This window comes from Centrocercus urophasianus, unplaced genomic scaffold (assembly GCF_019232065.1).
Source record: "Centrocercus urophasianus isolate 14NV4802_14NV808 unplaced genomic scaffold, USGS_Curo_1.0 seq_10, whole genome shotgun sequence".
NCBI lineage: Eukaryota > Metazoa > Chordata > Aves > Galliformes > Phasianidae > Centrocercus > Centrocercus urophasianus.
In genome coordinates this window covers 24,879,626-24,906,491 of record NW_024884142.1, presented here as the reverse complement: position 1 = coordinate 24,906,491, position 26,866 = coordinate 24,879,626, and the positions used below count along the sequence as shown (strand labels likewise).

The 26,866-nt window shown below is 37.1% G+C and overlaps 1 protein-coding gene across 1 annotated transcript in view; it reads right to left on the bottom strand.

The window, feature by feature from the left end:
• The window catches only part of MEI4 (meiotic double-stranded break formation protein 4), a 74,288-nt gene that overhangs the window by 15,026 nt on the left and 32,396 nt on the right, over nucleotides 1–26,866 (bottom strand). Inside the window, exon 4 of the mRNA XM_042827213.1 lies at nucleotides 23,205–23,336. Coding sequence (XP_042683147.1) covers nucleotides 23,205–23,336 — 132 coding nt within the window. The remainder of the gene's footprint in view (nucleotides 1–23,204; nucleotides 23,337–26,866) is intronic.

The window sequence follows — 26,866 nt, the reverse complement described above, 5'->3', positions numbered from 1 at the left end:
AACTAAAACTAGAAGATGCTTCTCACAAGAATGTTACGGCCTTTGTTTGAGAGGGAGTATCAAGCTCATCCATTGCTACCTGTAGCAATATCACGATGAACAGAATGAGTCTTGGAAAGAAAACTACTTGAAATCAGTAGGAAAAAAAAAAAAAAATAGGAGCAAGGTCCAGTTCATGCAGAACTTTGAATCTGTACAGTGTCATGGTTTTGTGATTTTTGCCTTTTGATATTCCACATCATAACATCATGTGGGGCACTGGGACTTTAACTGTCAATGCTCAAGTCCTGGGTACCTGCCCAGAAGAGAAGAAGAACTACATTCCCCAGGGGACCTTGCGGTCAGGGAGAGGAGGTTTAACTCCTGGCAACGTCACCTGATTTCTCTTTCTCGCCTGCCCTTGGTCGTGGGCGCTGCTCCCGTCTCCCTGCTGCTCAACTGGACTGCGCATCTCACCTCAGCGTTGTGGTGAGGCCTATCCACCTTTCAGACATTCTCTCTCTCATTATATTTGATTTATTAGCTTCAATTCTGATTATATTGTATTATAGTGTGTTATCTTGCATTCCGATAATATACTTAGTAAATTGGTTTGTTTCTCCTCAGATCGGTGCCGCTGTTTTAATTGTTTTGGGGTCCCCTGTTTCCTTTTTTTCCGGAGGCGCAGATCTGCAGATCCCTCCACCCCGCTCATCACGGAACCGGGCCGAACCAGCCCGTAAACCGTTGACATACAGACAGCCTGATATCTAGCCAGGAGAAACTGATGATGCAAAGAACTTCCCAGTTCCACTGTCACATTTCTAGGTCTCACCTCTAGAGTATCACTGTTCTATAATTACAATCCACCATCTACATCCCATGTAACTTCAGAAGTAACAACTCCCGCCACCATGCAGCTAAACCAAATGAAAAGTCAAGCAATCTATGTTGTCTATGTTGGTTCTTTTTTTTTTTTTTTTTTTTTTTTTTTTAATCTATCAGTTCATCAGATAGCTTGACACTGGCTATTTTTGTGATGACTTTGTCAGATTTAAGATGGCCTTACTAATACAGGGATACTGAGTCAACATCTGATGACAAAGCATGTATTGCCTAAAGGCTGAAAGACCTCAGCGATCAGCCTAGGACAAAAAAATGTAGTCTTTGCCCAGAAGCACAGAGTATACATACATTCAACAATGAAGTACTCCCTCTCATGACTTTCATGGAGATGATAATTGCAGTTGATCTGTAAAGAGGGAATGAAATGTGCTGCCTTTCCTATGCATGTGTTCAGCCAACAGCCAAGAAAAGGAAGACTGTGAGAAGTAGAATCCCTACGCTCATGGAATGGCAGAACTTGCAACAGCAAGTCAGTCGCTGATTTTTGTGATCTGAAGACAGAAACTTCTCAGCCAAATTTTCAAGCTGGATGGTCTCAAACAAGGTGAGGTAAACGAATTAAGGTAGTTTCAAGAGTTACTCTTCTAATATACCATGATTTTTCAATAGCAAGAATGAAAATGATAGCAGACCATGTATTTATGTTCTGCTGGTGCTTAAGAATGACACACAAGACTTTCTTCTGGGTACAGTCAGTGGCTCTTGCTATTTTGTTGAGTTAACAGATAAAGTTACTAGCAGCACAAATTGTACAAAGATTTGTGAATTTATTCTAAATGCTGAAAAAAAAGGGCAGTAGAACTTGAAAAGGCAGTTTTCTTCCATCTTTACTCAGAAGTTGAAAATCATCATCACTCAGGACAAATATATTTCACTAAGTTCATCTTGCCCGTCCTGAGACACATATTTAGTGTCAAGGAAATGTGTACAAGTTTAACAAGAAGAAATATATTTGGCTATTAGCAGGAGAGATAGTGTCCTGCTATCTGTCCTAATGTAACAGAATGGAGAGTCAGATATTGAATATCACCCTCTTCCTAAACCAATGCTGTTTACCACCTTGAAGTCATTTGTACCAGAAAAACAGCTTGAAAACATATAAGCTATGTATCACTTAAAAATATTTCTATGGAAGTAATCAACATATGTTATTCCTAGAAACATCTAGTGCTTGAAGGTGGGAGACTCCCGGGAAAAGGAAGTAGTTTCACTTTGTACATGACATTCCCATCCTGGCCAGCTGCCTAGGTGCTCCCTTTTCCTTCTGAGAAACTTATAAAAGTTTTGGAAGCATTTAAAAACGTCAGGGTCAGTTTTCTATGAACACGATAAATGTTAGAAACATGTTTGATTTTCTTTCTCACCCTTTGGATACTCAGAGAACCATAAAATACTGGCTGAAAATTACTACCTTAAAAAGTAACAAACTTGAAGTGATATCAATAGGACAAAGATAAAAAGTAAAGCAGAGAAGGGAGGAAAAAAAAAATCCAGAGAATTAGCTCATATAGTGAGAATTTTCATGGAATTCCCACATGGAGAAAGTAGCAAGAAATTTCTGGCATTGGATCTTTAGGCGGAGAAAGAAAATATAATAGATGTTAGCTTAGAACAAGAGAAAATTTCTTAGAACTAAGAAAATTTTCTCTGCCTTGTATACTTCACTTTTTTTTCTTCCTTAAAAAACAATTTCAAGAGATGACCTTGCAGGTTTCCAGATCTGCTGCTCTTATCTGAAGCCCTTCTATTCTTTATGTATTTTCTAAGACAAGCTGACCAAGCTTACTGCAACTCAAAATCTACATCTATATTAGTTCATCTCATAGTCCTAGTAAGTATTTTACTAAGTAGTTAGTAACAAAGGAAGTTTAAAATAGTTGCTCTGCCTGGAAATAACAGCTAACACAACCTGTTTTCTGCAAATAATGTGAAATTCATTCATAGCAGTAAAAGAAAATAAACATTCATTACAGTTAAAAATGAAAAATTACACTAACTGAAATCTTCCAAATTTAAATCTAAAATAGTAAGCACCACTTTGCTACACTAAACTACTACAAAATGACAGAGTACCTGGAGTTTTTTTTAATTTGCTGCTTCTGCATTGCAGTATGATTTATTTTACAATTTAAAACTGTGTTTAATTGCATATTAAGAGACAGCTCTATGTGCAACAAGGTTTTATTAACACAGCTGCCCATCGTATTTCATATTGAAAACAACCTACACTGGCTTACCTATGAAATGAGCTCATATTAAAGACCTACTACATGTAAAGTAGCACATTAATATTCTATACAGACTGTAATTGCCATTCTATCGGTTTTGTAAAATTCATATTTGCAAGCAGTTTTGAATAGCCTTCAATTATTTTTCTTCTAAAATGCCCCCTTTGCATTTATATTAAAAACTTTCGAGAAGGCAGTTACTAACTGGGAATAACTATACAGTAATGCAGCATATCTTTTAGTTTATTTTGACTTTGCGCAAATCCGAAAGTATTTCTTAAGTCTTTTTTTTTTTTAAATACTTGAATTATTTAAGTACAGTGATTATTCCAGAAGCTGCAGAGCTCACTAAAGGGATCGACAACTGAGTTCTGAACTGCTTTAGAAAGCTACAGCACAGTACTATTAGAACATAATAATACAAATACTTACAAGACTAATGCACATACGACAAGTACATGGGTCTCTATAATGGTATTACCACTTATGACCATGAAAGATACAAAGAGCACACTGACACCATTTGATTGAGCAAATTTTCAGCTGTAAAAATTCTCAGCTATTTTTCAGTATAGTCACCCTCATTAGCTATGCATTTTTATCAGTGATGAACAAGCATGCTACACTCTTAAAACTTTGCATCAGCACTGTTGCTACTGCTGAAACACACCACTCACTGCTGACTGAGCTCACTTCCACTGTTCAGTCTCCATAAACATTCAAGTGTCAATGAATGTCAATGGGTGCCATTTTTGCCAAATGGAGGAATTCAATTCCACACCTTGTTTTGTACACACTTCCATGTGAAACACCATTTTATCAGACTGCCCATCTGCTGACATCTGTTGCACAGTGACAAAATATAATGGGATTATATTTTGTCATATTTTGTTATATATTTTGGTGGGAAGGTTCAACTCCTACTGCCATATCAGCAACATCTGCCTTTGACATTGTGGGCAAACATCACCAAATAGGATGCATTTTAAGAAGGAACTCTGGATGTTAACCAGGCTTGTAACAAAACAGAAGGAATGAAAGCAACACAAATATAGATAACCTGTAAGATTAATAAGGTACTAAAGGATATTTTTGACATGAAGCTATGAGTTAGCAAGATTGTAAAAATGTAATGTGCCTGGCAGGTGTAGTCCTGATTCTACTAACTCTTCTGTAGTGTATGAGTATTATGGAGAGTGACACAAGAAACAAGTATTTTGTATGAATTACATTCCCTATTTAATACTGGACTGATTTTGCTTTGCTTCCTTCCTTAATCTAGTGTGAATATTACAGAAGTGGTATTTCATATCACATGGTAGAAACTTAGTAAACTGCAAAGAGCAGGGCAATCTTAAGTCTAAATCAGAGATTAAACTGTATTGTAAACTTTACAAAGACATCATTTCTGACAAAAGTAACACCCTAGGAAAATAGGTCATTAGAAGCACTGTTAGCAAATGACCTCATTTAAAACAGTATATGGAAATCTTGTCCTTTCCATTTCTAACTCAAAATAAAAGATTTTGGTTCAACTAAGAAAATCAAATTCAGTTTGTAAACTGCAATTCTCAGGTGAGTTGCACAAAACAACCCCCACAAAATTTAAGAAACATCCATTTCTTAAACTTTCCTTACTTCATAGAAGAGCTATCTCCCACTTGTTGTACCTACTGCTGTTGAGACTGTCCTTAAATACTCTTCCTGAACACTGTATTAGGAGCTTACTGAAAGATTTCACTGTGGGAACTAGGCACACATGGGTGGAAGCACTGTTACCTCTTCAGTTATGTCCCTGATGGAACTTTTGAAGTTTTACAAGACAGAGCATTTCTGTTTTGCTTGTTTTCTTTAATCAAGAAATACAGAGGTTGCAGAAAGCTGTGAAAAAAAGCTGCAAAAACTGACAGCAAAAAGCCAAACAGTCGATAGTGACACGCTAGCCCAGTTTGAGAAGTGTACTCTAACAAGAAAATCACAAATACTGCTTAAATGTTAGCTTCAGGCACTCACAAAATGAAGAACCAGAAGCAGTCAACTGCAATATGAAATCAGAATTTCAGAAGTTACAATAAGTCTGTCCTTAGTTAGCTTTTCTTTAAGATGGTGACATTTTATTTTGTGTATGTGTACATCGGACTGTAGAAGTCTGGAATTCTACACAGTTCATAAAACAAAAACCCTCCTTTGCTGTTACTTTGTTTACTTTCAAGTTAATTCTCAAAATGCTTTTCTTTCTGCTGCTGTGTTATGACAGCTATTTTCCCTTTCCTAATACTACACTCCCATGAATTCCCCGCCATTTCTACAGTACAACTAGCCTGGAAGGGAAGGGAAGAGTGTAAAAACTAAGTAAACAAATCCAGATTCTTCAGAACAAATGCCTGCATTTAAATGCCTGCATAAAAGAAACAGACATAAGTATTTCCACTCCTTAAAAATAATTTCATGTTCTTGGTGTTCACACATCTGAACCTATACTAAATAATCACAGAACTGTTTTAGTTGGAAGAGACCATTAACGGGCATTTAGTCCAACTCTCCTGCAATGAACAGGGACATCTACAGCTAGACAAGGTTGCTCAGAGCCACAGCCAGCCTGACCTTGAGCATCTCCAAAGATGGAGTTTCCACCAACTTTTTGGGCAAGCTGTTCCAGTGTCATCCATATCATAAACAAACATACTCCTTAGGTGTACAATCTGAATCAGTTGCAGCTGACATATTTCTAACAAAACATTCAAGATGCCCTTGACCTGCTCACCACACTACCTCTGATGCATCCCGGGATATGGTTGGCTTTCCGAACTGTGAGGGCACATTGCTGGCTCATGTCCAGCTTGCTATCCGTACCAGTGCCCACAAGTCCTTTTCAGCAGGGGTTTTGCTCATCCTTACAACCCCTAGCTAGTACCGATAGAAGGGGTTTCAATAATCTAGACACAAGACCTCACACTTGGTCTTGTTGAACCTCATGAAGTTCACCTGGACCCACTGCTTCAGCCTGTCTAGGTCGCTCTGAATGACAAGCTGTGTCTTGGGCATGTTGACCACACCATACAGATTGGTATCATCCACAAACTTCCTGAGGGTACACTCAATCGCACTGTCAATATCACACAAAATTGCAAAAGTTGGAAGGCACCTCAACAGATAATTGATTCCAACCACTCTGCTAAAGTGGGTACTCTACAATAGGTTGTTTATGAAGATGTTAAAGAACACAATAATGTAGTGTGATATTTTTATGTATCCTTCAATTTTAAATTTTGAAGGAACCACAAAGCTTGACATTGGAGGACAGTTGGACTAGATGATCTTGTAGGTCCTTTCCAACAGAATCACAGAATTACCAAGGTTGGAAAGGTTGGACTGTAGGTGATGATGGAGAGTTTGTCTGGTATTCCAGTCTTTCTTAATGTGGACATGTAAGCAGGGCTACAATATGTACTTTTGCCCCACCACAGAGACAGGACCACTATAGCACTTACCATTATTTTTCAAAAGACCAAAAACTGTTTTGTTGTTGTTGTTGTTGTCTGTTTGTTTTCCTATAAAACAGCAATAGTTAGTATAGTATCTCTATAATGAGGGCTCAGGCACTTACTGGCTTTACCTAGGACAGTTCAAGCCTTCATTCCCTCGAATGCATACTCACTACCATTTTGCTAGGCCATGAGAGAACCCTGCCAGCATGGTGCAAGTAACATAGAAAGTGATCAGCAGTTCTTTGTGTAATGTATTTAAGAATAAATTTAGCTGGCTCCAGAAGCCCATCTGAAGTAGCTTTTAACAGCCATTTACAGATCCTGACTTCCTACAGCATAGGCCTGTATCAGGCTTCTATATCCTCTCCTTCAAGTGCAAATGCCTTGTGTGAAGAATAAAGTGGGGAGTAAGCGTGGGATGCTGTAGAGAGGGCAGGCCAATATAGATGTGAATTTCCCAGTCATTGTGCATTTAATATTCCCACAGGAATGTTAATATTACCATGCTGACAGGAAAGCAGGGACGGGGCTTTTTCCAACAGCATGCAGCAAGAGGACAAGGGGAAACGGTTTTAAACTGGAAGAGGGTAGATTTAGATTTGATATCAAGAAGAAATTTTTTACTGGCAAGACACTGGAACAGATTGCCCAGGCTGTGAATGGATGCCCCTCCCTGGAAGCATTCAAGGTCAGGCTGGATGGACTTTGAGCAACCTGGTCTGGAAGAAGGTGTCCCTGCCTACAGCAGGGAGTTGAAACTAGATCACAGAATCACCAAGGTTGGAAAAAAACTTTCAAAATCATCCAGTCCAACCATCCAGCTATCACCAATAGTTCTCACTAAACCATGTCCCTCAACACAAAAGCCAAACATTCCTTGAACACCTCCAAGGTTGGTGACTCCACCACCTCCCTGGGCAGCCCATTCCAGTGCCTGACCACTCTTTCAGAAAAGCAGTATTTCCTAACGTCCAGCCTAAATCTCCCCTGGCGCAGCTTGAAGCCATTCCCTCTACTTCTATCACCAGTTACATGTGAGAAGATGCCCCCCCAGCTCACTACAACCTCCCTTCAGGTAGTTATAGAGAGCAGTAAGGTCTCCCCTGAGCCTCCTCTTCTCCAGGCTGAACATTCCCAGCTCCTTCAGCTGCTCCTCATAATGCCTGTGCTCCAGACCCCTCACCAGCTTTGTTGCCCTTCCTTGAACCCGCTCCAGGGCCTCAATATCTTTCTTGCAGCGAGGGGCCCAACCTTGTGATTCTATGATACTATTAAAGTCCTCAAGGAACAAACCATGATTTTTTAAAACTAGGAATTGCATTTAAGCCATCTTTCAGAAAAGCACTTAGCTTTGTATTACAGATGATAAACTATGAAAGTCACCATTTTTTCTTATCATCTGTCAGTGGAATACACATGTGCCAACATTACAGAAGAAAAAGTATACTGATGTAAAAACAAACCTATTAAAACATGAAAACACTGATAAAGCATTAAGTAATCTACACATAGAAGAAGAAGCAATTAACGATACTGAAGATAAAGCAAAAATTTAGAACACAAGTGATTGATAAGAGAAGCCAAAGGGATTACAGGAAATAAAAAGAACATTAAAGCATATTAGAAATAAAAACAGTACCACAGAAAAACAAGGGGACCCTAGCTATAAGCAGGCATGAAAACTAAGTAGTTAAGCAGAAAAGGCAGAAATAGTCAAGTTACTGCTATACAATTGTACAGAGTACAATGAAAGGCTATTTCCTATGATATTCTGTGCAGAACTGAAAAAAAGGGCATATAAAACAGCATCTGCAACAGCTTGACACTTTAATAAGGGATGCTCCCAATGTTCTTTTCAGAGTGCCTTTCTGATGTTTCTTTCATAATGTCAAGATCCACATTAAAACATCAGATGTGTGTATATTAAGCCCTAGATTACTGTATGGAGGATCTATTTCAACAGGATAAAGCATTTGCTAAAAAGGCAATGGGGCTTTTGCCTGCAAAGTAGATTTCCTTTGTATTATATTCCTATATAAAGTTATGAATGAACAGGAACAAGGTTCTGCCACCTATGTTCACTCTAAATATTAAAAAAGCACAACACTTCCTGGGCAAGATTGTGCTATGTACAATACAAACAGAATACTTCACAGTTTGGACTGCAAATGAGGAGCATCAAAGGACACAGATCTTCCTTCTGCCTCAGAAAGACCCTCATAGTAGCAGATACTTGATTAAATAATAAAATCATAACTTACTTCTATATATTTAATTAATTTTAAAATACCGTGAAGAATTGGAAAAGTAAGCTTTGTTATTATGGCTAATCATTTCAGAGACTATAGTTAGTTTTCAAGCAGTATTTGTATGATGCCAATTTATCACAGTTCACTGCTTGTGTTTCCGGACACGAGTGGCAGCTAGTAAAACCAACCTATGTTTTATTTATTAACTTAGCAGAAGCTGACTTATTAGATTTCACATTAATTGCCAGTATTCCACTGTAGCAACAAAGTCTTGAATGCTTTGTTAGAAATATGTCAGCTGCAACTGGATCTGAGTTTGTTTTTCAGATTAATGCTTTTACATTAGGAATTTTCTCAGTGATATAAACAATTAAAAAATGACAGATAATTGTTCACCGCTTCTTACGCAGATCCTTAGGACAATTAAATCAATCTGCCTCCGTTTATAAATAAATAAATAAAATTCTACAGGCTGTACTGTCAGCCCAATTTTATAACTACACTGAGAGAAGCTCCTCAAAATATACCAGTCAAAAACTTCCCATATATATATTAAACCAGCTCTGGTTAATGCAGAAATTCATTGGGAGCCACTAATTCTGCACACATAAGTCACCCTCAGTCACCCACAGTGAAACCACAACTGTATACTGGTACCAGTGAGGAAAAAAAAACAAAAAAAAACCAATTCCTTTCCTCCCCTAATACTACACTGCCTATTAGAAGAACAAGGTGTGCATACCAGCAACAGTAACAGTTTCTTAGATTTTTCCTAAAGTCTCCTTACAACTTCCCACAGAGATATGGGAAATGCCTGGCTTTGGTTCCTCTGCCCTTACTTTTTAGGTAGAAGACTCAACCAGTTACCTGAAATTGACAGATGTGCTGTGGTGATAAGGCAGCAAATGGCCCTACAGCTTTAAAGGGAAAACCTACTGCTTGCTGGGCTGTCAGGGCTGGTTGTTGTGCCACAGTACCTGAGGCCAGTGGGGTGCCAAGGTCATTCAGTACAGCAAGAGCCCTCTTAGGTTCTTAGACTGTCATGAGAAAGAACAAATGCCATGGCAACTATGCTATGTGTTTTTCATAGCCAAAATAATACAGCAATCATATCCTTGGGGAAGGGGAGGAGGCTGAACTAAAAGCTTAACACATCTTCCTCCTGTTAAGAACAAATAAGACTGAATTGCTAGAGCAATCTCAAATATCTTATTTTTTGTACCCCTGTAGCCACTCAAAATCTCCAACTTCTTCCTCAATTATCTTGCACTGTAATTTAAAACTGTTCAAACAAAAAATATGGATGGCATGAAATTGATCACAATCGTGAAGAGTTTCACACTACTGTCTTCTCCTTGAACCTGATATTTGCATTTGTTACTGAATACATACTACTGTTACTCTTTCCATCTTACATGAATAATAACAGCACTGATTGATAAGAAGTTTTTGAATGCAAACAGAGCACTTCAAGTTTGCTAAGATTGGTACTCTCTGCAGGGAAGGGAGATTTATGTCAGAGCATCTGATAGAGCAGACTACCAAGGCAAACATCACTGATAAGTGCAGGCAGCATTAAGAGAGCTTTCATAAAGAACTAGAAATGATCATATTATGCTTTACATGGGGCCATAATAAAATGACCGATGTGAAGTATCTTCTACCTGAAGAAAACTATAAACTCCCAGCTAAAAGGGAACCCAATCATACTTCTGTAAAAATGGATTTTTCTTAAATAAACAACAAATACATAATAAATATGTCAATATTCAGTTAATACTTTTGACTCAAGTTGATATAATATAATGTTAATCATGTAGAGAACTGCTTATGCTTCGCTCATAATTTATCTAGTTTTTTTCCACATAAATCTACAGATCACGTATCCAGTAAAGTTTTCCTTTCTTCCCTCCCTCCCTTTAAGTTTGCAACCGATTCAAATTTTGATCATACTTAGAAATACTAATGTAATAAATAAATGTGAGCACAGTTCTGATTTACAGCTGAAGTAGTCCTCAGGTGATTAATTTCCAGTCCAAACTCCCAAGGTTAAGTATCCTGAAGTCTCTTCGAAAAGATGGATGTACTTGAAGACCATCATAAATGAGAAGTCATCTGTGTTGCCCGGTCCTGTGTGCTCAATCCATACATGCTATGATGCAGCCAATAATCTACTCTTCAACTGTTAAAGTGTTTTAACAATAACAACAAAACATGCTTATAACACTTAATCACCCAGTGTGTTTCTTCTTGTTCACTTCAGGAGCCATAATGGCAACTTCTCCCATTCTGAATCATTATTACAGCTGCTCTTACCATTCATCCTCTCTCTGATGATTCCAGTTCCTACTGTACAGACCTTGTGTACCTAACTTCAAGCGATACCTGAGCAACCACCATGCAGAAATGAGCCAGCTGTATATAATTCCAAGGGTTGGTCAAACATCTCATAAGCAGAATTGTGAAACACTGAGAAAATTAAGGGTTATAATTCAAACTGTTATTTAATACAGTAAAATAATTGTCTGATTTATTATATATGGTTTCTTGATGCTAGCTACCTGCTTTCAATTAGGAATAGCAATTTTAAACCAACACAACGATACTGTAAGCCTAATTTGACTCTCCTATGTCTATAGTTTTAATAACATGATCAATTACTGTTTTGTTTTTGTTTTTACAAGGATAATTGCTTCTGTTACTAATCATGTTGAAATAGAAGGAATATTATTATTCAGTACTTTTTCTACACTTGTTATACGCATGAACATAAAATGCACAGCATTCACTTTCTGCTCTGAATACAGATTTATTTTTTTAATGACAATCATTACTACAATTTCACATACACTACATTATTACTTATAATTCACTAGCAGTTTTAGAGAGAGGTAATGTTTTTATTTATTACAACAGAATCTTTGAAATAATCACACTATCTTCTAATGGCACACTTAGAGAACTTGGATGTGATTTCACAGTGTCTGGCATTACACAGAGATGCACGAATTCAAAACACAGCTCCTACTGGCTTTTATCAAAGCTGTGAGCTCTCACACACTGAACTTCAAATTTGCACTCATGCACTGACAAAGCAAAAATAAAATAAAAAACGTATAAAAAGTCCTGAGGTAGATACCTCTAGGAAAACACTCAGCCTGAAAGGTTAGCATTTGCCAAAACTTACAAACAAGTGAAAACAAGGCCTTATGACCTTGCAGACATCTGGAACTACTGTCCTGTCAGTCTCACCTCTGTGCAGGGAAAGATCATGGAAAAGATCATCCTGGAAACTATGCTAAGGCACATGGAAGATAGGAAGGTGACAATGGAGAAACAGCACAGCTTCACCAAGCTTCACCAATCCTGTCTGACCAGCCTTGTGGCCTTTTTTGATGTCACTGCATCAGTGGACAACGGAAGAGCCACTGATGTCATCTATCTGGACTTCAGTAAGGCCTCTGGCCCACAACATCATTCTCTCCACATTGGAAAGATATGGATTTGATGGGTGGACAGTGCAGTGGATGAAAAACTGGCAGCAGAATTGAGGCCAGAAAGTGGTGGTGAATGATTCAGTGTCTGGATGGAGATCAGTTACGAGTGGTGTCCCACAGGGGTCAGCGCTGGGACCGAAACTCTTTAATATCTTCATCAATGACATGGACAGCGGGGTCGAGTGCAGCCTCAGTGAGTTTACTGATGAAACTAAGCTGTGTGGTGCAGTTGACACACCTGAAGGATGGGATGCCATCCAGAGGGACCTAGACAGGTTTGAGAAATGGACCCAGGTAAACCTCATGAGGTTCAAAAAAGCCAAATATAAGACCTTGGACCTGGGTCAACGTAACCCTCACTACCAATACAAGCTGAGGATTGTAAGGATAGAGCATACCCCTGCCAAAAGACTTGGGGGTACTGATGGATGGGAAGCTGGACATGAACCAGCAATGTGCCCTCACAGCTCAGAAAGCCAACCATGTTCTGGGCTTCATCAAAAGAAGCATGGTCAGCAGGTTGAGGGAGGTGATCCTGTCCTTCTACTCTGTGCTGGTGGGACCTCACCTGCAGTACTGCATCCAGATGTGGAGCCCTCAGTACAGGAGAGACATGGACCTGGTGGAGCACGTCCAGAGGAGAGCCACAAATATGATCCAAGGAGTGGAACACCTCTCCTACAAGGACAGCTGAGAAAGCTGGGGCTGTTCAGCCTGGAGAAGAGAAGGCTCTCAGGTGACCTGATAGCAGCCTGTCAGTATCTAGAGGAGAGCTACAGAAAAGAAGGGGACAGACTCTTTAGCAGGGTCTTTGGTGACAATGCAAGGAGAAATGGCTTCAATCTTAAGGAGGATAGATATAGGTTGGATATAAGGAAGAAGCCCTTTACAGTGAAGATGGTGAGGCACTGGAACAGCTTGCCTACAGATGTGGTTGATGCCCCATTCCTGGAGACTATCAAGGTGTGGCTGGATCAAGCCCTGGGGAACCCGATCTAGCTGTGCATGTCCCTGTTCACTGCAGGACAGTGGGACTAGATTATCTTTAAAGATTCTTTCCAACTCTAATGAATCTACAATTCTATGTCAGAGAACACAAACGTTTAGCATTTATGGATGCTTATAGGAAAGCTGGAGAAGGGCACACTATAAGTGTAGTGATAAAATAAGAGTTAATGGTTCTAAATGAAAAGAGAGGAAATTCAGATTAGATTTTATGAAAAAAATCTTCTCAGTGAGGAGGAAGAGGCACTGGAACAGATTGCCACATCCCTGGAAGTGTTCCAGGACAGGTTGGATGGGGTCCTGGGTAGCCTGATATAGTGGTGAGTATTCCAGCCCACCACTAGATGAGATCTTCGAGGTCCCTTCCAACTAAAATCATCCTATGGTTCTATACTTCTCAGAAGTATAGAAAGCAGAAAATAAATTTGCTAATATAAGCAAACAAAAGAAGGCTTTATCAAGAAAATTTGCAGCTGAAATTACAATTGATTAAATTGTAATTCAATAAATTAAATTGATATACAGCATGATGAAAGCCAAAGCAATTTCTAAGAGATCCAAGCAGCATTTGTTAATGATTATGTTTTCTTGCTTGAAATTATTCAAAAATATCTTTTGGCTATGGAAAACTAGGGACTAATCCAGTATGTAGAGCCCTCCAGAACAGTTTCCATACTCAGTCTTACCTATACAAAAGGGAATTCAATGTAAAGGAGGAGTTTAAGAGCATGTCTCAGTATTCACCTTATACTCCCACGAATTGAAAATTATTAGTCTACATTCAATAAAAATTATCTTCACATAAATCAGATTGCTAACTTTGAGGGTGTTACTGAAGCATCTATAAAACTTCCTGAGAAAGTCTGTTCCTTGCTGGTTGGAAAAGTGACTTATCTCTTTATGACTTAATATTTCCCTCAAGAACTCAACTAATTTGCAACTATAATCTCACCTACTGCTGAAAAATTTATCAAAAAGAAAAAGCAGGGTCACCACCTTGGGCATCAGGAGAACATATTTCAGCCTCTTTAGCAATGTATTTGGGAAAAATGCAACGTGATATGACTTTGCAGAGAAGAGGCATGTGAGAGAGATAATTTTCAAGGCTCAAGTTCAAGAATGCTCAACCTGATACACAGGTGAGCAAAAGTTGCATGGCTCCTGCATGGATGAACAAGTTGCTTCTGACATAACTGAAAAATAAAAAAGGAAACAGTAAGGTGTGGAAGCAAGGACAGGTAATTAACTCTGAAGGAATATAAAGACACTGTCCAAATTTGAAGAGACAGGGTTAAGAAAATAAAACTCTATCCGGAACTGAATCTGGATAGGAATATGAAGTGCATCAAAATTTTCAGAGGTACATTGGAGCAAAAGGAAGATAAGGAAAAATGTAGCAAAGGAACAGATGATGAAGGGCATAGTGCCTTCTTCAGATTGAACTTTATTGGTAAGATCAGCTTTCTGGAGCATCACATGTCTGAAACTAGTGGGAAAGTTTGGAAAAGGGAAAATTTACCCTGAGTGGAGATGAGCAAGGTTGAGGAACATCTCGAGAAACTGGACATATAAGACCATTGGATCTGACGGAATGCAGACAGAATGCAGATTGTTGAGAGAGATGAGCAATGTCATGGCAAGGCCATTATCTTTGGATGGTCTTGGAAACTGAAAGAGTTCTCGAGGAATGGAAGATAAAGAATGACAAAAAGAATGTTGTAGTCTACATAGTTGAAAAAGTTCAAAATTTGATTAGACATAGCTTGAGCAACCTTCTTTGAACAGAGGGCTGCACTAAATCACCTCCAGAGCTCCTTTCCAATCTTATTAACTCTATGGTCATCTGATGAACTACTTTATTTAAGCAAGTTAACAGAACTGAATTGTAGCTCACAACTGTAGGAAGGAGTCAAACTGAACAACTGAATATTCTAGCCTAAACTGAGCTCTGCCAATAATTTATTCCTGTAGGCAGAAGTACTACTCAGATTTTAATCTCTGTAACCTCTCTCTCATTCATATACATTTAATATAGGATACCATGGGGAACTGTAATAGCTAGGCTCAGTAAAAGAGTTTTCATTAAATAATGAGGCTACATGAAAAAAAAAAAGAGTTCTTTAAAACAGCAACTTCAGCTAGAAGTTGGATACTCTGAAAACACAGAGACTAGGAGTAACTTTCAATGAAAGAACTAATTTTAAGGATGAAATAAAGCCAACAGTTTCAAGACCTAACACCTATAGATTTACTTGTGCTTTGCCAGCTAAATTCAGGGATTGACAGACAAAAGAAAATACAAAACACAAGTTAAATCTTCAAAGGTTGAGCTGTAATCATGTAACTTGGAATGCCAACACTTAAAAAGAAAAAAAGACATCAAAAAGCTAATTTTTTCTCCTATTTTTCCTGTACTTTTTTTCCCCATTTTCTTTCCCTGTGAAGTTGATTCAATTTATTTCTTCCTTTGCCAGCTGTTACTGGAACCAAAAGAAAATGCACCATCTTAAACAGTAGGAAAGTGAACTTGAGTAGATTCAAGACAATTATTTCCTAAAACTATTTTAATTCTGTTAGTGCTGCATTAATTTCAAATGTCTTTCAGCAGGAAAGAAATAAGCCTGTAAGACAAGCAATACAAATTGTGCTACTGTAAATTTTTCTACGAATGTGTACATTTACAAATGTGGTTCAGATGAACAAAAGTATCAGGTTGCATGTATTTCATTCAAGTTAATGAATACAATCAACAACATCTTAATTCTAAATCTAATCAAACCATATAAATTATTTTTTTGCTGAAGCATACCTCTATCGGGAATACTCCCAACATTTCCAAGACATTCTCTGCTGCACAAATCATGGCCATACAAACCTTGCTCTCTAGCTTAACACCAGACCACGTCATTGATACTCAGATCTAAATGAAGTCAGCTGCTACTGCTTTTCTCCCTCAACACCAACCTAGTACAGCATCTTCTTCCTGCATCTCCAATCTCCTCGTATTGCAAATACGTTAACAAACTCCTCATTCTTGCACTCACCCAAGCATACATTTCATTCATAGACTTAGCTGTGGATTGAGAAGGCTGCATCAAGAAGGCCTGATTAAAACTGATACTCCAAATTCATTAGCCCTTGGCATGACAACTCTAAGTCGAGCTCTATAAACATGTTTAACTTTAGCTCACCACATCTTATCTCTCTAAATTAAATCTATGTCAGAAATCTTGTGAATCCTGGGAGTTCCTGCTGCCTTCAATCCTGAAACCTACCTCCCACTCTGGACAACATAATTAATATCACTGTTGCCCTGCTACACCAAGCCTTAACCACCCAGATGAGTGCTGACACCAAAAATCTAAACTACAGAACTAGATTTAATCTACCATACACCTCAGCCACACAAGCCAGAACTCAAACCTTATCTACAAAACAAACCTCAAACAGCCAATCCTTACAGCCCAGCCACAAACCACTCTCTTTATCGCTTGTAAATCACTCAAAACCTAGCAGTGAGGTCTGCTCATTTTGGAGGCAAACCTGGAACAGCAGTTCCGCCTAGATGTGGTACTGTTAAGTCACTAGCTTCCTTAGCTTCCACTTAGATTTTACTATTTTTAACTAGGTGATTATTTAGAAGACAGTTTAAACTGTAATTACTCTTTCAAACAGAAATCCATTTAGTGGTAACTTCTAGCTAGAAATTCTAGGACTACAATGCTTCCCATTTCTATTATATGCAGATATAAAATACTAACAGAAAATGTATTGCAAGCTGTTGACAGAGGAGCTATTCACTTATACTGTTTCCTGAAAAGCATTTGGTGAAGCTGTGTTAGAAGAACATCATAATGACGACTTTAAACAAGTCCAAAATAAAAGGTAAACCTGATATTAAAAATTACCTCACCTACAAAATGAGCTTCTAAGAGCACATATGGTAGAGACACTAATTCACATAGGTAACACCGATAACCAAAAGCAGTAAGGAAGCTGTGGTTAATTTTCTGTAACATCATGCTGTTTTATACATCAAAGCTTGGCTTGTCCTGTGAAGAGAGCAAGTTAACAGGAGCACATCTATTTGATTAGGCAATAATGACCATGTACACAACGTATGTTGCTTCTTCTATTTAGAGTGTACTTTCAAGTTTACCAAAGGACTAACTGAGTTGTAAAGAAAGCAACAGGAAAAGGACAAGAAGTAAATAAGGAAGTAGTAAAAGCAAACTGCATCATAAACCCAGATAAGCATTCATCTCTTATTTATTTACTGTAAGGTGTATCAAGAATTCAAGTATTTAAGTTTTTATTTACTATCATGTTAACTTCTGTTTATTTTTTTTTCTAAACAGTCTCTTTAAAGTTTAGATTTTTCAGATGATTTAAAACACAAGGGTTTCTAAGAGTACTACCTTTTTATTTGTTAAGGAATGGCATATCCTGAATTTTGGAATCAGGTATTTTTCTTTTTCTGGTACTTATGTTTTCATGAATTAGATGATTCACCAAAATTAAGACTAATAATTCTCTGGACAACAGATATGTCAAGTCCTCCTCATGTAATTAGTATTTGGTGCTTCAATTCTCCAACACACCTGAGTTCTTTTCATTGTGTGTCATCCCCAATTTTGCCAACCATTACCCTACTACCCTTTAGTTTTGTAAGAACACTTCTCAATTCCTTTTTTCTCAATGCTATCATTTCATGATAGAATGAGGGAGAAGAGAAACTGTATGAGCCATTTTTAATTTTTTGGTTTTGACATGCCCTACTGTATTGTATGCACCTTAAAATCCAATCTTTAACAGAGAACAGACACAAAGGTAGGTGTATGCTTCAAAGATATATGGCCCTCTTCTAACATACAGTGAGTCCTGAATGATTCTTTCGCTGCTGTCTTTCAGGGGAAACATTTATGACTTCACAAATACGTATCTCCAAACCACGTATGTATTTTTGAGGAAAAAAAAAAAAAAAAAAGCAGATCCACTGGTTCTTATATAAAACCATTAATTCCTTTCTTTCCAGTAGTATCAACAGTCATATGGAATAAAAATATAATTCTGTACTTAGCCAGGGCACGATTTTGCAACAACTTTCAGCATTCACAGTTTGAAGTATGTTACAATCTGTGCTTACCAGCTTAACAAGAAAAGAAATGACATCTTAAAAAGGATGAACAGATGTCCAGATGCAAGTTTAATTATTTTCATGAGGTCTCATAGCATAACTCTTTTCTTTTACATGGGTGAAGTATTACTAATTTGATATGTAAGTAAAAGTCAACAGTAGAAAATGCAAAAATCCAAACAGGCTGAACAATCATTTTAGTATCTTTTAGTCACATAATATGCTCAGCTACTTTCTTCTGATCAACAAATTAAGCCACTTTACACCATATCTGGGAAAAGTAGCAAGGAATTTTTCTATCCCATGTAAATGCTTTATTACAATTTTTATAACACAAACATACATCTGAAGAGATTAGACATATGGGTAGAAAGGACAACAGTAGGAAACTCCTGACTTGTCCGTCTCATCTATGTGCCAGGAAAGATCATTGAACAGATCCTCCTGGAAGCTATGCTAAGGAATGTGTGGAAGAGAGGGAGGTGATACAGGACAACCAGCAGGCTTATAGAATCATAGAATCATAGAATCACCAAGGTTGGAAAAGACCTAAAAAATCATCCTACTCCCAATAGCTCCCACTAAACCATGTCCCTCAACACATCTTCATCAAGGGCAAGTCCTGCCTCAATCTCATGGCCTTCTGTGATGGCATCAAATGAACAAGGGAAGAGCCACTGACTAGCTGAACTTCACTAAGGTCTTTGATACAGTCCCTCACAACATTTTTCTCTCCAAATAGGAAATATATGGATTTGATGGGTGGACAGATCAGTGGATGAGGAACTAGTTGTAAGATTGTACCCGGAGAGTAGCGGTCAGTGGCTCAATGTCCAGATGGAGATCAGTGTTGAGTGCTGTCCTCCCTCAAGAGACAGTACTGGAACTTTAATATCATCATCAATGACACTGACACTAAGATAGAGTGCATCCTCAAAAATTTTGCAGATGACACCACATTGTGCATGGCTGACACATCTGAGGAATGAGATGTCATCATGAGAGACCTAGACAGCCTTAAGCAGTGGACTCAGGAGAATCTCATGAAGTTCAACAAAACCAAGTGCAAGGTCTTGCACCTGAGTCAAGACAACAGAAAGTTACATAATCGGGAATACAAGCATTTTACAAATCGATTAAAATTAAACTAAAAACTTTGAAATGTCTACAGGATCCATTTAGAAAAATTAAAAGGAATTTTGTTTTCAATCCAATTCAATGTTAGAAAACAGCACTTTAAGTAATTGTACAAAATCAAAGAAATTCGCTTGGATGCAAAAGCCATTATTTGCAATTTCTGTGGTTCACCAAATATTTAGGAATTAATTGCAGGCTAGCAAAAAGACATCCAACATTCCTGTTGGACATCCAACATTCATCTCTTACCATAACTAAACCTGAGAGTCTCTAATTCCATTTTCTGAAATGGAAGACATGAAATAGCTTTGCAATTAATAGAAGTTTTGCTTAAGTAATAAAGCAGGATAATGATAACATTCAGTTAATGGAAGTTAATCAAACAAAGTTTTAACCATTTGCAAATTTATATATTTAAGATGTTTTTTTAAAACTGTTATTCTAAATATTTCTAATTAAGAAGTGCATTGTTACACTTATTATAAAACAAGAAAAAGGATTTAAAACTTATTTCAGGATAGTGCCTACCAAAGGTACTGCTCCATAAAGTCAGAAACACTCAGAAACAGATCTGTAAATCAGGCTGTCAGAAATACTGGAGTTTAGTGTTCTACTGTACTAAGAAGAGAAGCTTGCGTTAAGCAAAAAATTCAGAAAAATGATCACTTATAGAATGTATATGGGTTTGTAAGTAAAAATAAAACATGAATGTAGATAAATTAACATAAAACTAAATACACAAATGAATGAAACTGAAAATATTCATTTCTCAGCGAGCCGGAACTCTAGTTATGTACAGGGAACTACACGGACTTGCAGTTGTCAAGATCTTGTACTTCTAAAAAGGTCACCTACAGAGATACCTGCATGCAGTTCCTGTACTTACATATTCCGTCACCTGGAGTCTTCTCCATTTCCCAGACAAAGTTTGACCTCCATGCTGTCAATGAACATTTCCAGACTGCTTTATTACTCTAAAATACTGGAGATTTCCTATGTATATGAAACTCAGTTATTCTTCTGATGGATACTTAAAGGCAGCGTGTTTTAAAAGGAGTTGAAAGAAAGCACCCTAAGCTTTGGTAGGACTATATGAAACTCCTTTTCCAGCCCTGAGTTTGCAATTGGTTGATCAAAGTCAATTAAACTCCCAGGTAGCATTGTTAACACTAGATGGGAAAAATACAAATACACAAATTCCTTAATCGGAAAGCAATATGCCTTCATCACCCCTGTGCAACACTGCTGGGAAGAAAATAAAAACAGAAATAAACACATAAAAGAGGGTATATCACTTCAGGAACAAAGGCAGATTTTTAACAGTGGAAGGACATAGAAGCAGAGCAGTAAACTTTCTTTATGGAAAGTTAAATTAAATTTAGAAATTTACATTTCTAAATTCTTGGATGTGAGAGAACTAGATGATCCAAAAAGATCTTCAGAGGGGTGCACAGAAAGTGCTGTTTAGAGAAGGGGTAAAAAGGAACCTCATTAAGTTATTAAGCTTTTAAAATTCATAAAGTCAGAAAATTTTCTATGCTTCCCTTTGCACAATAGTGAAAATACATCTCATGTTAAAGGTGGGAAGCATTTTGTGAAGGCTTTTGATAAGTATAAAATCTGGAAAGCTGTATTATGTATTGATAACAGAAAAGATCTGCAGCAAGCACAAATGTAAGTAAAATGTAACAGGAGAAGACCTATAGGTAGCAAAGAGTCTACCTGAAAAGAGGCCTGGCCCTGAAGCTGAAAAAGTCAAGTAACAAGTGCATGTTGCAAACCTGATTTTTTTTTTTTTTCTTTTACATATAGTAAATATAAAGAAACAGATCAAAAGAATCTTCATTTTTTTTCTTTTGAATGCAAGTTTCTGTCTGCCCAGAAATTCTCCTTAGTTCTGAAACTGGGCCAGCTCTTTACACAAAGACATTTCATACAAAAATCCTCCAGATGAAGGGCAGGATAGATGGTAGGTGTTCTGTGTAAGGGTTACATAGGAAAACAACTTATTAGCGAGGAAAAACTCTGTGGCATCTTTTAGACTTTCCACTGTACCAACTCTACAGAATAAACTCCTATTCCTGGCACAAGTTATAGCATTTCTTTCTGCTTATGTTGGTTAAAAAACAAACTGCAAAATTGTTGTACACAACAACTAAGGGCATCAAGCCATCCTTGTGAAACAGACTTTTAATTCATTTACTATGCCAGCTGTTGTATAGGAATTGTTCAAGGATTAAATCACCAATTTTTTAATATTTATGTACGAATCCAATCTTCTGTTTTCTTCCTGTAAATATATAAATTACACTGCAAGTAATAAAAACAAATTACCTGTAGAAAAATCCAAGTTGCTACTGCTTAAGGAGAACTCTTTGTGGTTAAAATCATAGGATATTAATTTACTCTAGTTTTCTCAACTTCAAATAATACAGTTTTGTAATCTTTCCTTTTTGTGATTTACAGAAAAATATAAAGGCTACTCAAGCAACACGTAGGATATTTTTTAAACAGCACCACAGTGTTGGTGATACACCTATGATAAATATTTTTTAGACATACAAATGACTTCATTTTTCACTTAATAACAAGCTGCATGCTTTCTTTTCATTGACCCTTGTAGGACGCTACCCGATCAAGTCATATTCTCAAGCGAGACCGTACCATTTTTAATTAGATGTATACCACTGAAAAAAAAAAATATGAAAAATATATGAAAACCTACATGATTTCACATCTTCTCCAAATTTTAAAAGACACATCTACTCATTCTCTCTTTTTTTCCAACTTTACAGTTTACTTGAAAAAAATTATGCTGGTTCTATCTATTCAAACTCCACATCATTTCAATACAAAAATCCATATAAAAAATCAATTTTACCAAATATATTATCTCCACTCCATTTCCCTTTTCATCTCCTATTCATTACAATCAACAAAATACAGCTTTAAGTGCTGGATAACATTTGTATCATGTAAATTAATATAACGTGAAGCAACAAATTTAATTCTGAAGAAAAATAATGCAACTTTCAATCTCAAGTACAAATGGAAAAAGAGACAATTCTTTGCGGATCCAGCTGGATACCAAAGTCACATGCCTGCATAGCTCACAATTTACATCTTTAAAGAATTAATTTCAACTAACTCTTAATATTAACTCAAGTATTTTCCAAATTACACAGCATGATCTTAGAACCTATACAGCCTATTATATACTCCGATCACTTTACTTTTGCCTATCAGGAATTTTTATTTTTCTTTATATCTCTTTTGAATCTGCTAGATGAATTAGGATTCTTAAATCTGCACATTTTATAGCATGATCAACTGACTAAAATGCTATTCTGGCACTGCTCAGCAATAGCCAAAACACTGCTGTAAATCAATGACATTCTAGCTATAAGTGTAGAGCACAGCACCATATGGGTGCTGTGAGGAAAGCTAACTCCATCCTAGCCAGACTCTGTACAACATTGTGTAGAACGATGAACTGACCACATTCCATGAAACAAATATATATAGAAAAAAAATAACAACAATGCTTGGATTTTCTCCAGAAGAAAAGATGGCAGTACCTGGTAAGCTTGCAACATCTGCTCAGCAAACTTCTGTAGTTCTGACAGTAGAAAAGACATTAAAGAATTTCGAAGTATGTTGTTCCTTCCTAGCAAAACAAGAGTGTGTGACACAGCATCCAGTGCCTGAAACTAAAAAGAAATGTAATCTTTCAAAACCTGTTTTTTTGTTTTGTTTTGTTTTGTTTTTTTTACCCCAAATGAATCCCTTAAACAGAAACAAGACTTACACGCTTTTTTTAAGAATGAAATCAAACTCCTTTTTCTTACAAATTATGTATGTCATTAAGGTAATACAGCATATAGGAGATCTATATTCTCATATACCATTACAAAAACCCATATGCTTTACCCAGAAATCATGTGCTCTCTTAAGTTTAGCACTACACCATATAAAGAAATGTCTCCAAGGGTGCAAACTCTGCAGGGGGCAGCTCTTGGGCATTAGATGCCATCATGCTCTTCCTGCTGTCATAGCAAATGAGTGATCACTCTGCACAGACAGAGCCTAATTTTGTCGTAGATAGACAAATGAACAAACAAATAATTTGAAATAAACAAGCTAAGAGATATATTGGATGTTTCAGTCAAAGGAGTTATCAAGAATAAACTTGATTAAATGCAAACTGATAGAAGATGCATTGGACTTTCAAGTTTAAACAATTCATTTGCAATTTGTTGTTTAACTGGCTGTTATTTAGGCATGTCTCTTGAACCACAAAATGAGTTACGTGAACTTAAATGAGAATTATGATTGCTATTCCTTTTTATTTAAAACAAACAAAATCTATTTTCTTAGTTTCCATAAATGCAATGTACAGTAATTATACGCTGCTGTACTTTACATAACATACTGCTCTAGACAGCAACAAAACATTTAATATAACACTACTAGAATATGTTTTTCTAATGCAAGAATTGAAAGAAAAAAAATTAAATATAATGAATATAAAACTTTATACCCCTACAGCATTCAGTTTATTCAGTAGCACTTGCACAGTATCTGTTGAAACAGCTAACACACTGCAGATGGATATTCCTGACTGACAAAACAGTACTCTGACCTTGTCTTAACCACTCAAAAGCACTATTGCAAGTAGTTAATTCCTCTAGCCAGGTTATGCTTATCTGTACTCAGACCAACTGCTGTTTTTTGTCCATTTTGTTTGGCTATGAGTTTATGGGGAAGTTCAGGTTGGATATTTGGAAAAAATTCTTTTCTGAAAAGAGTGGTCAGGCACTGGAGTGGGCTGTCCAGGGAGGTGGTAGAATCACTGTCCCTGGAAGTCTTCAAGAAACATTTAGATGTTGAATGAAAGGACATGGTTTAGAGGGGAAATACTGTAGGTGGACAGGTGGACTAGATGATCTCTGAGGTCTTTTCCAACCTTGGTGATTCTATGATTCTCTATATATTCACATTCTCAACTAAACTACCACTTAACAAGTCCGAATGGGACAAATCTTCCTGAAAAGCAGGAAAACAAACAGTTGACAGTCAGGAAGGTAATGATGAGTCATCAATGTGAACTTACAAAAGAGAATGCTCAGACAACTTGATAGCCTTCTAGGATTAGATGTCTAGCTGAATGGGTGCAAGGAGAACAGCGACCTACCTTGATACAAGAAGACTTTCAACGCTGTCCCCCATAGAACCCATTTCAACAAAATTTTGAAGTATTATGTATGAAATACTGAGTAAGTGGACAGTGTGAGGAATTAATAACTGCCCAATTTGGCTACACTTGGGGAACTGTGATCTGAGGTACAACATCCTCCCAGAGGCCACTCACTATTGGTATTTCTCAGGGCTTACTGTTGGCACCAAAGCTATTTAACATCTTCACAAGTAACTTCTGTTATGATGGGACAGACTGCACTCCACTGCAAGTTCGAAGACAATACAAAAGCAGAAAGAGTGGTAGACCTCTGGGTGACCAACAAGTTGAAAAAGCTAGCAATATGTCCTTATGACATAAGCCAACACCACCCCAGTCTGCAAGAGCTGAAGCACTGCCAGCAGATTGAGGGAGTTAATCTTTACCCTCTGTTCATCACTGGTGAAAGGCGTTTGGAGTGTTGATGTTCAGTTCTGGGTTCTCCAGCAGAGAAGAAGGAATCATGCTGGAGTGAAACCCACAAAGATGATGATGAAAGAATTGGAATGTCTGAAACACAAGAAGCTGCTGATAGAGCTCCAACTACTCAGCTTTAGAAGAAAAGGCTTGGAGAGATCTTATCAATCTATATATCTGATGGGGAAAAGTAAAGAAGATGTAGCCGAACTCTTCTCAATGGTACCTGGTGAAGTGACAAGAAGCAACAGACAAAACACAGGAATTTCTATATAAATATGATTAAAATATATTTATTTATTTATATTTATTGTGATAGTAATCAGTGATAGAGGTTGCCCAGGGAGATTGTGGAGTCTCCATCCTTGGGGATATTCAGTGCATGACTGAACGCAGCCCCTGACAACCTGCCCTGACTGAGCCTGCTTGAGTAGGGAATTGGATCTTTCAACATCAATGAATATGGATTTACATTTTTGCCTTGTTTCAAAACATTACCTGCCAAGTCAACTGGTTCCAGTTTCTATTAAAATACTGCTACTACCAACAAAAACACTGCTAATTGTATCTTTCATTTTACTTAAAAAGCAATTCTTACACAAGCATGAAATCAATCAGTCTTTTAAGTATTGTGATGGCATTTAAGATGCATTGAAATGCTCAGGTTTCCATGGTTCAAGAATACAATTTACAGATTTATTTACTTATTTTCACATCTTAAATAGATTAACTATCATTTATTAGCTAAGGTTTCTAAGAGTTACAACTTTAATAACACCTTACTAGACACTTACATAGCTATTAGTCCTAGACAATACACTTTTTATAAGCCTATGGAAGCAAAGAAGCACCCACACTGACTCATTATCTTCAGGCATATTTATAGCACAGATCTTTCAACTGTATCCCAGTAATTTATGGTGTAGAGACTATATTCATTCCAATGTGAAACTAGTACTGGTTCCCATTCTCTACTGCTCGCTTCTCCACAGAGCTATAATCTCAAGGATATCGCAGTTTACATTTCAAGTTCTCAAGTTCATGTACTACCTGAATATATACAGATTTCATATATATAGCCTGTAAGTTATTTAGCCTTCAATTCTACCAAGAGTACACATCCTTGAGGAAAGTAATAAAATACAATCACCCTGCTTTAATTTCTTCATGACTAAGGGTCAGCATGGTCACACTCTGCTAAAGCAATCCAGCATCTTCCTCCTCTCACCCGTTAATCAGTTGCTTTCCAATTACTTCCACAATGGTCAATAGTTGATGTAACGCCTGTTTAGCAGCCTAATACAACCAATTGGCTTGGCTATTATTTGCTCATTATGAGACAATCTCCCATTCACAATCTTAACAATCAAACGTTAGTGAATCTTTGCTATTAATCACCTCCTTTAGGTGTAATCTCCACATAAATACAAGAAAATTATAAAAGACGGTGAAGTTTTTCTTATTAGCATCAAGTCTTCATGCTGACACAGATAAATAATAAATCTCGACATTAAAGAAAATTCAGAAATTGTGTACATATAGCTTTGAAAATCTGCAAGATTAAAATGTTAAAGTTAAATGTTCCAT